The following is a 15625-nucleotide window of genomic DNA, read 5'->3' on the forward strand; positions in this document are numbered from 1 at the left end:
TAATTCAACAGCGAACCAGGAGTAATTTATCAATCTATCATGATTAATATTCCTTTGTACAGCAAACAAATTAAACAGTGCAGTAAATGTTGTTGTTGTTGTATCTGAGTCGCACCTGTGTCAGTCAGAAGCTTGGTAGCCTCCAACACCTTCTCGGTGTAGATTCCAGGTTCATAATTATCCATTTCAGAAGTGACCACATGGACTACTCGAGCAGCACGGCCTCGAATAGCCCCAGCAGTGCGATCTAAACCATCCACATCTTTTTCTTGCAGAGCGATAACACACTTATTCACATCCTCCAAGATGTGATTCTCTGGGGAACAAGACAACAGTATTTCCAGTAAGATTTTCCTACAAGAAACTATGATTTAAATCATTCATTTTGGTATGGGGATCTCCTAAGTACGACTTACCTGACACGCAAAGGAAGTCATCAATGGATGTGATGTCATCAACCGCATCCGTAAGGACTCTGACCTGCTTCTCCCATTGGTCCTTGAACAAATCCATATTGTCTTGTGCCACCTTACTGTTGGGCTTTGCAGCTAGGGCCAAGGCTGCATTAATCACCTATAATCGTCAAATCACAACAGACATGTTTACGTCATTCTACTGTTTGGCCTAATTGGGCAATTAATAATACCCTAATCTACAACTCCAGTGTTGAAACTGCACTCTGAAGATAAACCTTTTCAGGAAACAATTTCAGAATGAACTGATGGGAAAAAAAGCCTACAAGTCTACGTGAGTTTTCTACATTGAAACCAAAGCTGGCTGGAGAGTACAAGTATTTTGTATCAGGAAAATAAATTATATATTTTTTTCATTTTATTAATGCCACCATAGTAATGGGGTTAGGGGTTATGTGAAATGTGTTTTCATTTTTATGTCTGGTTGTGTTTTACAATTAGATGATCTTAATAGAAGTTAGTGTTAAAAACAGTAGTACCTGAGGACAAAGTGTTTCCAATTGCGATGCTGCCATCCGCACCAACTTGACTCCCTCCTCGTTGTTGGAGATCGAACACGCCAAGTTGGCCACCTAAAAAAACACACGAGAAAGAAATGAGAAAAGACATCTAAAAATGGAAACATCCCAATTTTTCAGATAATATTCACAGCTTCCCGAGAAATTGCGCTTCGCCAAAAAATGTAGGTCAGCAACTGTTGGATATGAGGACAACAATGCATAAAGAGAATGTCTGTGATGAGAGGAACTGCGCAAAAATTGGATTATACAGGCAACAATGTGCTTAAATGTAATCTAATACAACTCATAACTTTATTAGCAGATGATGGGGAAAAGTGCAAAATCTGGATCGTCTGTGTATAGTTTTAAATATTCACTCTACCCACCTACTAAAAGCCACAGGAAAGAAGGTAGTGGGATTAGTTTAGATGGTATCTAAAGATAAATGTGGGTCAGTCCTAATGTCAGGTTTTAAACAATGTGTATGAACTAATGGACCATTTGCCTTTAGGCTACCAACTCTTTAGCTCATATCATGTGACCAAAATAGTGGAACACTGATTCTGTTTTGTTAGAGGACGGTTTTAAGAGCACAGATTAAACAACTTTTGTTGTAAAGCACTTTCAAATATACTTATTTCATACACTTGTGGATAAAATTACCAATCAATGGCATGAAAACAAAATTACCTTAACTGAAATGACCAACCAACAACAGTCATTTCCATCTCACTGATTTTAAAATTTGTCCAGCAACCTATCAAATCATATTTTGACCATCTAAAAGAGAAATTCAGATTTCTACCAAACATTGGGAACTGCTTGTAATGCATTGGCTAAATAACATTAGTCATGTTTTAACTAGGAAATCACTGTTGATAGTATATAAATCTTGAACAGCCCTTCCCAAAAAAATAATACAAGACACTTTCAGTCAAAGCTGTTTTAGGCAACTAGAATTTAAAAGGTTCCTTCCCTGATGTGGTGAGCCATTTAGTTCAACTCACAAGCAAATTTTTTGGCAACGCTTATGCTACTCTGTTCTCAATGGACGAGTCAATGCAGTAAACTTGTGGTTGACTGCCCACGGAGATCTGTCCCGTTTCAAATGTCAGCATTTGATGCTAGGACATGTGCCTTGAGGAATTGAGTCAAGTACACTAATGATGAGGTAGTGCTGACACTGGCTTGTTGCTCCTCCAAAGATATTAAATGAAAAATGTCAATAAATAGCTTGCCAAGATCTGACCTACTGTATGTGATAACCCTAATCCTAACTCTGTCATTATCCACGAGGAACCTCAAACTATTTAGGAACATTGTCAAATGCTGGTTAACTCAGTAGAAAAAAAATATAAACACACAATAAACTTTAAATTAACAGTGTTCAAGTCACAACCTGGAAAGCAGAGGATGAAAATCAAAGTTGTTAAGGGTGTTTTATAAAGAAGAGTCAACATTGTACTTCACCTCAATAAGCTTGTTGGCATGCTCACGGAAGACTTGTGCATATTCCTTTACTTCTTTCTCGTTGCCATTTTTTGCCGCCTCAATCAAAACCAGGAGGGGAACATTGGTTTCCAAAAATGAGTCAGACACATGGTCCATAACAGCTTTGCGTAGCTAAAGGGTAAGAAATAGAAGAGAAAAAGTTTTCAAAGCATGTCACATATTCATTGAAGAATGTAAAAAAACGGCAAGTTCTTATATAATGCAGTTTAAAAACAAAGGGGAAAAAATACCTGTCTGCGGAGGTCCCTGGTTTTCTTTGTCATCCTGTCAATGGCTGTGTTTAGAGCATCACTCCGGTCTTTTCTTCCAGCCTGTTTAAAAAAAAAATGCAAACAAAAGGTTTTGTGAGATAATTGCCAATCTGCAAGAACTACCCAATTTAAGCCTCATTCATCCACCATTATCCTTGCGAGAGTCAAAGGGGCATCGAAGCCTATCCCAGCAGACTACTAGTAGGAGGTAGTGTAAACAATGTACTGGATTTTTGCCAATCGTTGCCATGACGAGTCCCCTGATGCTAAATTAATTTTTTACACAGTGCTATTGAATACACTTCAATCTCATGCAAGACCAATGTCTTGGTTCCCATAAGTCAACCATTCACAAAAGTAATGAGTTATTAGTCAACAATTAACATTTTAATACAGACCTATTTGTGGTGTGACATTTTGAAGCCAATAAATAACTTATTCCAAGAGGGGAAAATTACCTTGGAATTGTGTCGGCAACTGTTTAAATGAGCCAGTAAATTTTTGGCAAGTCATCTTATCATCATATTCCCTATTTTTTTCCTGACTATATTTTTAAACCTACAACTTAATAGAAGCATTTGAATTATGTACAGAAACATTTCATCTGTTTTTGGCAGAGGTCTAAGCTAAGTGGCAAGCAGTCCTCAAACCCTAACCACTGTTCCCCACAGAGTAAGGAGATGTTCCGCCTCATTCGCCAGACTGTTCAAGTGGAAGGTACCAGAACTAAAACTTTCTTACTCAGCCGCAAACTGGTTGGCTCCCAAAATTGCAAACGCTAGGCAGAGAAGCAGTAGTAACATTACAGGGAAATTAGATGGAAACGAAGGGTAACAAGAAAAAATATTGCTTTTTTTCCTGGTACTAATTATTATTTTCAACTACAAAGACAATGGAATGCATAGTTTTGAAACTTTGAATTGCTGATGGATTATTGATATATGCATTGATGACAGTAGGGGTGGCAACTAAAGTGGGAAGGCAAATTGTAGGAGTGGCAACTGACACCATCTGGACACCCCAGCGGGGAGCACAAGTAGACTAGCAATCTCCTGAACCATTAATCAAGAGAACCCCCTGCTTAAAAACCCAGTTGGATGCAGTTCAGTGGTAGGGGCTTTAGTCTTCACTGACCCTATTCCTGCAACTCTATTCAAGCTTAGCCTATATTTCATTTCCACACCAGAGATCTCAAAAACACTTGAGGTGCTCTTTATGGAGGCAATTTCTTTGTGACACTTTTTGTGTTTACAAATATTTTAGGAGAGATTTAAAAACATCCCTATTTTTATTTATTAGATCAGCGTTTCCCAACCTTTTTTTGAGCTGTGGCAGACTTTTTGCATAAATAAAATGTCAAGGAACAACACCATCTGAAAATCTTTTAGTTTAAAACAATGTTGCCTATATTAACAATAGTCATTCTCATCAAAGTTTTATCAGCAGGTCAGTCAAGTCATGTTTTTAATCGCATAATTTTATGACTTATCCAAATATTACTTTAATCTCCTAATATTACGATTACCATTTCAAAAAGGCATCACAGTTGGTGATTAGGGCTTTGACAATAATTCAAAGAGTGTATGTTACATGCTGGTCGAAGACAAACACCCCCATAGTCAGTGAGTCGTAAATTAGACATTTAACTGAATAGGCAAAAAGTGCAGCCTGCTAATCTAAGCCTCGCTGCCAACTGGGAGAAAATTATTTATAGCTTGATTTGTTTTATTTACAGACAATTTTTTTAAGTAGGTAAAGAACAATATTGGACAGGACTTGTTGTATATTACCAAAAAGATAAAAAGTATTCTGCTTACAATTCAATAGCTTTGTTTTGTACACTCCAGTAAAGAAAGCAAGTCTATTAATTTGCTAATTTCACGCTCTACACATGCCAGGGTTAGTAAAGTCGCTCATCACGTTGAAAAGGAGTTTGTTTATATGATGTATTGTGTTTATTGTTATTGTATTTTGTAGGGAAGGATTAAAATAAACCTTTAGGGAAACTCAGTACATATTTCAGGCAATATTGTTCTTTACCTAGACCTCCAATCAGACACTCAAGAGCATGTGGCATTGGGAATGAGATTTAAATGCCAAAAATGAAAAGGTACATTTTAAGATTTATACCACCTATGTACAAAAAACTCCACTTTAGTTTCATCAGAACACAGTAACTGATTCCAAAATGAAGCTAGCTTGTCCTATTGTGCTTAAGCATACGTCAAGCAACTGTTTGAACCAATGATTTATAAGGGAAAACAGTGTTCATATTGCACTAAGTAACAAACATGAGAATGTTTAGGTGCAAGTCGTTTGAATAGCAGGTCATCACACATTCAAAAGATCAATATTCTGTTCATGACAAGTCAGTGGGAGGCTGAAGGAGTGGAAGGGAGAACTGAAGGCACTCAAGCAGTGGTATGAGGCAGGGAGCAAGTGACTGAGCCAGTGAGAGAGCGAACGCGAGCGCAATCAAAAGAGAGAGTAGCTGTGCGAGTGGGAGAGAAAAAGAGAGAGAGAACGAGTAGTGATGGTCGACGCCAGGCTGCCACCACTCTGTAGCAGTGAGTGGCTGCAACAGAAAGCACAGAATAATATCCCCGGATCCCTGCTCGGCGATTTTTTCCCCTCTCTCCTTGCGTCTCAGCAAGCAGATGAGGGCTCTGCTCACGGCTCTGCGGATGCAATGTTGGGACTTTGGCCGCGTCAGGAGCAAAATTTTTGGATGCCATCAACAAGTTAAGGGTTGCAGACTTAAGTCATGAATGGGAAAAGGCTTGATCTTTGAGAAAAAGGCTGAAGAAAGGGTAAAGGACTAAAAAGGGAGGAGAACCTTTTCTGGAATCACAGGGACTGCTCAACTTGAAAAAAATAGATATACATATGTAAATATATACATATATGTATATCAGCTATAGAAAGGAATTGTTGGAAAGAAGTCAATTCAAAGCTATATTGGATTTTATGGGACAGCAAAGAAAAACTGGAATAAACATCTTGGGACATGGAAATTTATATTTTCTCTCCTTTGCGTGGGATCAGCATTGCTTCATTTCAAAAGAGACTGGTTCATTTTGTGCTTTTCCAAAAAGGTTCATTCCCTTTGGATTTTTCTTCCATAAGAATGCTCAGAGCGGCAGAGAAGGACAGTTGAATGCAGCTTCCAATGTGCGCAAAAGAATGGGTAAGTTTGCCTCTTTTTATATAAAAGCTCTTCATAAGAACAGGGAAGACAAAAGGTAAAGTATCCAAAAACTGACATATCTTCAGCACAATCCTTGCACTCTTTCCTTATCCACCGACAAACACGCACACACAGTCATCAACGTATTGGTTGGAACAACCTTCTAATAGAACTGCACCACAGGATATGCTGCTTTAATGAAGAAAGGTTGGCCTTTTGACAAAATGTGTCATGCAAAATAATATTGGGGAGTGATTAATTTATTAGATGTTTCAGGGGTATTGTATTTTCTTTGATTTTAAATGCATCGATTTTTGATAGATGAAAAACGGTAACGACAGCCTCTCAAACATAATATCTGCATTAAGGGATAACTAGGGTGGTAGGGTGGTTGCTTATTTATACAGCTATGTTACCCAAGATGTACCCAAAAATCTAAATATATAAATGATTCTTAGATTTTCCAAACATCATAAAATCTTAATGGTCAAATCCCTATGGTAAAATCAAAGAATGCTGCAAAAAGTTTAGCAAAAAATTTGACCAAAAAAAGTTGAAAAATGGGGTTTCAGAATGGTAATGGAAACAAATTTAGAAAGAACTGCTGAATTCTCTGCATTAGGTCAAAATACCCCCCCCCCCCCCCCATCCCCCCGCCCTTATGCACGATGCTCATTTTCTTATTTTCAAATCCATTCAGGTTTTCATTCAAGGTGGCCATTGGTGGGTCCTGCACCGGCGGCTCTGTGTCTGTATATGATCAGCATGCTCCTTGTGTGCCTGCTGCCCTCTGCATCATGTACAACCTGCCCTCAAAAATGCCGCTGTGAGGACCTGCAGTTCTACTGCGACACCCAAGGACTACAGGCACCTCCAGATGGCGTGGACAAAGGGGCCCTTGGGCTTTCTTTACGGCACAACAGCATCACTGAACTGAGCCCTGATCAATTCTATGGCTTTAGTCAACTCACCTGGTTACATCTAGACCACAACCAGATTACAACAGTTCAAGAAGATGCCTTCCAAGGGCTCTACAAGTTGAAGGACCTCAATCTGAGCTCCAATCGTATCACCAAGTTGCCAAATACAACCTTCATTCACCTCATCAATCTGCAAATTTTGGACCTGTCTTTCAATCAGATGACAGCACTGGAACCAGAACTGTTCCATGGATTAAGAAAGCTCCAAATACTCCACCTACGATCCAATTTACTTCGTACAACACCTGTTCGTGCATTCTGGGACTGTCGAAGCCTGGAATACCTTGGCCTGAGTAGTAACCGTCTCCGGAGTCTAGCACGAAATGGTTTTGCCGGGCTCATTAAACTCAAAGAGCTCCATTTGGAGCACAATCAGTTAACAAAGATCAACTTGGCCCATTTCCCACGCCTTGTTGCTCTTCAATTTCTCTATCTGCAGTGGAATAAGATCAACAACATAACCTGTGGCATGGAGTGGACCTGGACTACTTTAGAGAAGCTGGACCTTACTGGAAATGAAATCCGTGTCTTGACACCGGATGTCTTTCAAACGCTGCCAAACCTGAAAATATTATTGTTGGATAACAACAAGTTAAGTAGCCTGGATGTCCAAGTCATGGATATGTGGCAATCTCTAAGTACTATTGGATTGTCTAGTAACCTCTGGGAATGTACCAAAAGGATTTGCTCTCTAGCCACTTGGCTAAGCAGCTTCAAGGGAAGGTGGGAACATTCAATTCTCTGCCATAGCCCTGAATATGCCCAAGGTGAAGAAATTCTCGATGCTGTATATGGCTTCCAACTTTGCCAGAATTTCTCAGCACCAGTTGTACAGACCACTTACACAACCACAGACACTACCACAGCTGCAGAGATGACAAGCTTTTTTTTTGGAATTATGCAGCCAACCCCTACACAGGACTACGCAGAGGATTTTGGGAGCTTTACCACACTAACAACCACAATAACCACAACACAAACACCTATCATATTTCAACCACCCACCACTGCAATGGATGAGGCAGCAGTGACAGATGACTTCTCTATCATGGACAACACTGTAATGACTCATAGGGTTATTATGGGGACTATGGCTCTTCTGTTTTCATTCTTTTTCATCATTTTTGTTGTATATATCTCACGGAAGTGCTGCCCTCCGACCCTGCGCCGAATACGCCACTGTTCCGCTATTCAGAACCGCAGACAGATGAGGACCCAGCAGCGGCAGCCTATGGCAGATTTAGCTACACAGGTGCCCTATAATGAGTACGAGCCCAGCCATGAAGAAGGCGCACTTGTGATCATTAACGGATATGGGCAGTGCAAGTGTCAGCAACTGCCTTACAAAGAGTGTGAAGTGTAAACTAATTTATTTCTATGGCGTACATTTTGCCATCTGACCATTTGATGAAACAGGGTTTGCTTTTTCAATTCGTTTTCCAGATCATGTTTAAAAAAAATAATTAAAAAAAAGGAATTTCTACTTTCTGGGATTTAAAAAAAACAATGACAACTGCTTATTGATCCAATGACATATGAGAGTATTAGGGTGACGTAGACATAGGCATACATTTATTTTTCTATGAATGGAAGTTGTTCATAAAAGGCAGGGGCAATCATTTTAACCAAACACGTCAAATGTGAGATCTGTCTCCACCTTGTCAATTTTTCTCAGCACAAAGCAAACAGTCAAATGACCCTTTGCAAACTACATCAAGTGGAAACATTGTGTCCTTCATTTAAGGGTATTTCAAATGAGGTCTTAACCACACCACAGGCACTATGACCAAGGCAGTCAACACTCATTTAGAACAACAAATTGGATAAATGTATATTAGGGGATAAAACACATTAAAAAAAAATCTGGAGGGGAAGATATTCGAAAGATTAGCCCATTCCTAAGCATTTTATGTTTGTAGTAACGCTGATGTACACCCAAGTATAGCTATATATAAAAACAAAAAAGTTAATGCTGTCAATGTAAGAATACAATTATTTCATTTGATTCTGACAATAGTTGCTGATGCAATCTCAAAAATTCTATCTTGTTGTTGCATTGGTCGATGGAGTCAAGGATAGTCTACTTACTAAATAGCGCACATAGCAGATAAGGGACTATTTTATTGTGAAAATCAAACCTTTCTCAGTTCCCGAGGCGCCTAACTGCTAACACACTAATCAGGACTGACAGCCCCAAGATTAAACCAATTAGGGCAAGGCAAAAGAATCAAATATTCTGTTATCCACCCCAGTGATCCAGCAACATTTGGCTTGTTCAGACACAAATAAGTTCGTATTAGACTCCATGCCTATGACACAAACGAATGAGATTCTTTTGATTAAAAAAAAAAAAAAAAACTTTCTATTCAGAGATAACCAATGTACACACTTCTACACTATGACAGTTACTGTGTTTTCAGTCTAAATCTGTGGTCAATACCCTGAAAACAAACGGAGATCAAGTGATAAGCAAACAGAAAGCTTGGGTCAGGAGACATTTGTATGCAGGAGGGAGAGGATGTGCATTAGCATCAGACTAAAGCTGCTGCTGCCGCAGCTCTGCACTTTGTGCTCACTTTGGTTGTGGGGGGCAGGGTGATGGAGGGTGCCACAGAAGGTATCATGCCGAGCATGAAAAGGTAAAAACTCTTGAGTATTTGTTTAATTTACCTAATGCGAACATTTCTGATCTTTAAATAAACATTGAATACTAAATGTCAACATACTTGGTTTTTCATTGAACATTTTACAATTGGCTTTCCTGTCTAAACTTGGGAATCTGTTTCCACACTAGTGACAGATCAATGGTTCACTTTATCCGAGTTAGACCAGAAAAACCCAGAGGTAGCATTTCTGGCTCTGTACCAACCAAATTTTGATTTCATATCCAAATACATGTTTGTGTCAGTGTGAAAGCATATTGTCATGAGATGTTGACGATAGATTGAGTGTTTTTATACACCAAAAATTGTTTTATTTAAGTGCAATGGAAAAATGAGTTCCCGAAATGAAGCAGGTCCTGTTGTTTCTGCTTTTCTTTCAGCTTTGCACTGGTATTACAACAAATCTTTTACCCGTCTTGCATGTTTGAAAGTGCCATCCAGGAGACAGAAATTCATTTATGGTACAACAAAAAGCAAGGATATTTAGGCATTCCAATAAGGTTTGATCAACATTTCACTGATAAAAGCTATGGTTGTACCAGGTGACTGAAAAGCCACAACATTTGTAGAAATATGCATCCTCTGCACTTTGGCTCTTTGTAAAATGTTTTTGTTTCGTTGTCATCCTCTAGCTCCCTATTCTGCCAGAAAAAAAAATAAAAGGAAAAAAAAACAAGCAAAGACATCCCATCCTTTCATTCCCAGTATCTCTGTGCAAATTGAATGCTTTGCATCTTTTTTTTTTATTGTAAATGTAAAATTTCATATATGTATAGTGCATAGGATGTGCCAATCATTAAAAAGGTATCCTTCAAGAATACAGGATTTTTTTTAAATGAATAAACTAAGTGTACTTGATGAATGCTCAAATTTTAAGTTCGTTTAACTATTATCCAAAGAAAGACTGTCAATTTAAAAACTGAAAAATATATACAGTGGACTGAAGGGAGAGAGTGTTTATATTTATCATCTGATTAAGATATGACCCCGTTAGCTGTTTAAGGAAAGATGACATTTTTTAACTATTGGTGCTTCATTTCCTAAAATATTAAAATTACTTTAATTATAAATGTAATTGTTTTGTGATACATTAAATACTGCAATTTTATTTTACAATATGTTTCAAGAAAGGACATGGGTAGTTGCATGCAAGTATTAAGAACATACTCAAGGATAAAAGCGCACTAAAACTAATGCTGCTGTTGAAAGCTTGATTTTATGTCATTTGCAGAGTATAAATTTTAGGAGTGGAGAAGAATTCATAAATGCATTAAGCATATAGAAAATGTGGGCCCCAACATAGACACTTGGATTGAGTTTTTCTCACGTATTCTCTGATCCATTTTAACATGTATCATTTCTGTAACTGATAGGTTTTTAACCAGCCCTCACTTGCACAAAATCCCAAGATCCAGAGCTAGAGATCCAGATTTTATCTAAAATAAAGTGGCAGAAGCGTGTACACTCCAAATATTCCATTCCAAATTGGTATGACATTGTCACAATTGAGGTTATAGTTAAGTGGCACTTCAAGGGACAACATCACCTATCTCCATTTGTGGCCGTGTTGGTTACATTATATAACCAAAAAGAAATATTCAACACAAATGAAAAAATTTGGTACAGAATAGCTAAAAAAAAAAAAATAGTGCATGTAAGTTATCCAATACATTACAACTGGACATTGTCACACCCTTGCGCACATGTCATCTATGTTCCAATGTGTGCTGACATGAACTTTAAAAAAAAAAAACAGGCTTGAGCCATTTAAAGGCACCATTTCACACCAAACAGCATTTGCTTCATGGATCCATAAAGCAAAGAGACTTCTTTCAGCCGCGAAATGATTCCTGATGGATCTAGCGGGGCCTCATGTTAAAGAGTACCTCCAGCCACCAGTCATGGAGAAAAAGTGATATGTGGCATGCTAAATTGAACTGCACATTATTGCAGCGGAAACCAGGCGTTCAAATAGAGATACTTATAGTCACTTCATTCGATTATGGATGGTAAAGTGCCTGCTTGTAAAGTTTCTCATACCAGTTGAAGGGTTAGGGCACCAAGTGGAGACTAGGAGGGGCCGAGCTGCCGATTCTAGTGCACTTAAACCACAAATGTATTGCATGATCGTTGCTTCTGAGCCAAGTTGAGTGGTTTGGTACCAATCGCAAAGTACGTAGGTAGGTAGATGAATGGCAAATTGCTTTTCAAGAGGAAAACGATTACTTCAAATCTGCCAGTTTTACAAGAGCTATACCTTTCAGGAATTATTGCAACCAATGATCAAACCCTGCAAATTTTAAATCGGAACAAAAAAACAATCATTACACCAAATTACAAAGTTAATAATGTTGGTAGCATATAGATAATTTTGTAACCTGATTGTAGGTTGTTGTTTTTTTTAAATAAGGGGAAAAAAAGTGCACTTACATTGCCCATGTACTCAGATAGCAGATCCTGAAGAGCCTGGCGCACTGAATTGCATTCAGCCACAATTCGCTCTCTGCGGTCATCTCGGGTGCATGAAGAGTCAGCCATGAGGGCAGCACCACTGATGATGCTTTCAAGACGTTCCTCCAAGGATGGACGAAAGCGGTCCTCACTAAACGCCAGGGGGTCCACAATGATTTGTTTCTGGAGGGGAAACGAAAAGGATGAAAAAAAATGCCATTGCGCTTTATTTAGCTGTCACAATTGTAGTTCATTAGTCACCCACAATAACAATCACATCAAACCCCATGCATTTCATCCAATGTGACCTTCTCTGTCAATATAACCAGGACAATACAGAGGAAAAAAATGGGGATGCAATGCTTACAAAGGTTGTGATGATTCATCTATTAATTTTACCCTGCACATCCATAACAATCATTTCACAAATCACAGAGCGAGAAACAAGATATGAAACTGTATTCTAATCCTGGCCACTAAAACATGGGGCCTAGACTAACTTCTCTTACTCTGTATGCATGTATATGTGTGTACATATACAAAGATATAATGTCTGCTGTCAATGTTTATAGCGTTGACAAACTGCAGCCCCACACTCGTGCTTAAAAGTGCATGTAAATGACAAGTTAAATTGGATCCCTGAAGATTTACCAATAGATTGCTTTAGGTAAAAGACGGTCGGCTGTTCTGAATATTTTAACAACCAACACAATATGGGATTTTATATTTTAAGCATTTCCCTCTCCGTGAAGATTATAAAGTAATAGACGATCATTCTACAATCACTTGTACTTACATCAAAATTGTTGAGGGCGTACGCTAGCTCTCCACCACCAGCCGGCTGATTGAGAGCAGAGTCTTCGGTGGCAGTGGCCTGAGCGGCATTGGAAATGCCCGAAACTGCATGCTGCAGCTGCTTGTAGATGAGGTCACGATTGGCCTTGTAGGCAGCCACGTCGGGGTGCTGCAGGCATGCGCGGGATGCCGTGTACAGCATGGGAATGTTCTTCTGAAGAACACCGCGAGCAGCAGCCATTTGGTCCTTGTGCTGGGAGTCCTTTAACTCCTAAGTGAATTCATGAGACCCAATTTAAAAAAAAGAACAAAAAACTGAGTTAAACTATATATTTCCAACCGTACTGTACCTGCTGTCTTTTGGCTGCCATGATATTCAGCTTGTCCACCTCTGGCTTCAAGGCCTTGTACTGGATCCCCAACTCTTGTTCTGTACCTGCATTACGCACTTTCACAAGGCTGTCCTCCACCTGAGATGAACAATAATGACAAATAATGACATTTTAAAAAGAGAAACTTTACTTACAGTATTTTTACCATGTCAATCAGCTGTTGCACCTGCCCATACACCTTCAATGGTTCATTACTTGCTAAACACAAAACAGAAAAATCAAAAGAGCATGGAGTCTCTCACCAGCTTAAGTTGGACCAAAAGCTTGTATACATCAGACATGTCAGCCAGAACCAAGAGATGAGTGACTGCCGACAGGAGAGCTCTCGCAGCTCGAACCATATTGCCCCTCTTTACAGAAGAGCAGGGATCTTCAGCAAATTCTCCAGAAGCCTGCCTCATTGAATCACCTGAAAATGAAATAGAAATAGGAGTCTACTTTTGTAATATTTCAACTAAAGTTGCCTTGAAAATTGGAAGCTGTAACGCATGACATTTAAAGATCACTACACAATATTGAGGCGGTAATAGAAAGCCTACATTCATTGATTCAATCATCTTCCATACCACCCATCCTCAAAAGGGTTGCTGGAGCCAAACCCAGCTGTCGTTGGGCGAAAGGCAGACTACACCCCGGACTGGTCGCTTGTCAGTCCCAGGGCACACAGAGGCAAACGACCATTCGCACTCCCAATCACACCACCACCAGCAGCAGGAATCGAGCCCGTGCCTGCCCGCACCAAAATCAGGTGAATGAATCGCTACACCACCAGAAAGCCTACATCGTCAAAAAAAGTTGTTTAAAAAAAAAAAAAAAAAATCTGTGCATCAACATTTTCCATGCAAGGTTAGAGAGACACGTTTCTTTTATCCTTTTGACATTGTATGTATCATCCCATTATGCATCTTATTTATATATGTTTGAGAGATTATCAGGAAATTAAAATGTGCACAGTAGACAACATGGGGACATCTTATATCTTGGAATTTTTTTTTGGTAATGTTTAAAAAGCCCAACAAAAGGCTTTCAATCTTGTTTGTCCAGCACCACAACTTGTCCTACTTTGGCCTATATGGTTGACTGGGCACATATTGACTTTGTCTGCTCACATTATGAACACCAGTTCATCTGTCAATAGATTACATTCATAGAGAAAGATACAAAACACTAAAATTATGCTTTAGTTTAGTTCTTTAAGTATTAGGTGTGGTTATTCTTCGATACAAAACACTGGGTGAATAGGGGCTTTTATCTTTTTAACACTATAAACTAAGATTCTAAATGAAATAAAAACAAATAATTTGGCTGACATTTCAACTATAATCTTATGGTCTATAAATTAGGGTAAACCTAGCAAATGAAATAAATTCCCGTTTAAACTTGAAATAGCAGGAATAGAACAAATAGACCTTGAGAGACAAGCATCTAACAAGTGTGCAGCATTTCTTGATGAAGTCATCAAAGTTTCAGCTCATTCTAACAGCTGGCAGGTCACAGCTGGGTGGAAAAGGTTACATGAATCCAGGGGATGGAGGGGATGTTGGCTTTTCAATGGTTACATTATCAGTCCAGTCACGCTCCACTGAGCAGCATAGCCTAGCTGACAACCTGCACAAGGCACAAGCGCAGCGTTCACATTCCAGCCCCGTGACAGCTAACTCCAACTACAGTAACAACACTGCAAAGTGGGTGTCACACAGGCTAACTAACCACATGTCAGCGACTTCCAAAGTATTGAGAGCATTGCTAAAACAGGGGCACATTTAACTTGCTGGGCATCTGGAGGGAACAAAGACAATAACACAACTGTCACCTTCAATGGAGATAACGGCTGCATTCAAGTCACAATATGCAAAAATAGCTAACCCATTACCAGAGTACATGCTCAAATAAATTGGAACTAACTGGAACCTGACATAACAAGACTATTTCACTTAAGATAATTCCAAATGTGTTGTAAATATACAACTGGAAAAAGAAATCCGGCATAAAAAGGCAAAATTTAAACCACCAAATAGAAAAATAACATCTCCAATAAGATTTGCTCATTTCCATTATCCACTGCATACTAAACAGAAAAGATATCATGCTGTTGCATGTTTTAGCTTATTAGTGGCTCCCTGAAGTTCTGCTCGAGGCACAGAGAAGTAAAAGTGGTGTGCGTATGCTAAGCTTGGCATGAGGTGAAAAATAACGTTAGATATTCTTCTCAAAGCCTCGTGAAGCAGAAAACTCACTTAAAATTATGTGCACAGCCAGCTCTCTGTTCAGCAAATGGGTGTCCAATTTCATTTCGCTTAGCAGATAGCTCCAGTGGGCATCACACTAAAAGGTAGCATTGTTTTTTGTTTGTGACAAAAAAAGACAATGAGATATACGTTGATGGCTACACACTAACTGACAATGAGTGATGTATATTTG

General features: G+C 39.0%; 2 protein-coding genes across 3 annotated transcripts in view; one reads left to right on the plus strand and one right to left on the minus strand.

Moving 5' to 3' along the window:
• ctnna1 (catenin (cadherin-associated protein), alpha 1) overlaps positions 1-15625 on the minus strand; it is a 32356-nt gene that overhangs the window by 13637 nt on the left and 3094 nt on the right. For both annotated transcript variants that reach the window (XM_077733357.1, XM_077733358.1), the window contains exons 4-12: positions 13447-13613; positions 13163-13282; positions 12814-13083; positions 11997-12200; positions 2716-2796; positions 2444-2596; positions 953-1045; positions 417-573; positions 116-316 (exon numbers count right to left, since the gene is read on the minus strand). In XM_077733357.1, coding sequence (XP_077589483.1) covers positions 116-316; positions 417-573; positions 953-1045; positions 2444-2596; positions 2716-2796; positions 11997-12200; positions 12814-13083; positions 13163-13282; positions 13447-13613 — 1446 coding nt within the window. The remainder of the gene's footprint in view (positions 1-115; positions 317-416; positions 574-952; positions 1046-2443; positions 2597-2715; positions 2797-11996; positions 12201-12813; positions 13084-13162; positions 13283-13446; positions 13614-15625) is intronic.
• lrrtm2 (leucine rich repeat transmembrane neuronal 2) lies at positions 5248-10578 on the plus strand. Its single transcript, XM_077733359.1, has 2 exons — positions 5248-5923; positions 6624-10578. Exons 1-2 carry the CDS (start codon positions 5641-5643, stop codon positions 8264-8266), a joined length of 1926 nt encoding a protein of 641 aa, XP_077589485.1. The 5' UTR covers positions 5248-5640; the 3' UTR covers positions 8267-10578.

Source organism: Stigmatopora nigra, chromosome 14, assembly GCF_051989575.1.
Source record: "Stigmatopora nigra isolate UIUO_SnigA chromosome 14, RoL_Snig_1.1, whole genome shotgun sequence".
Classification (NCBI taxonomy): domain Eukaryota; kingdom Metazoa; phylum Chordata; class Actinopteri; order Syngnathiformes; family Syngnathidae; genus Stigmatopora; species Stigmatopora nigra.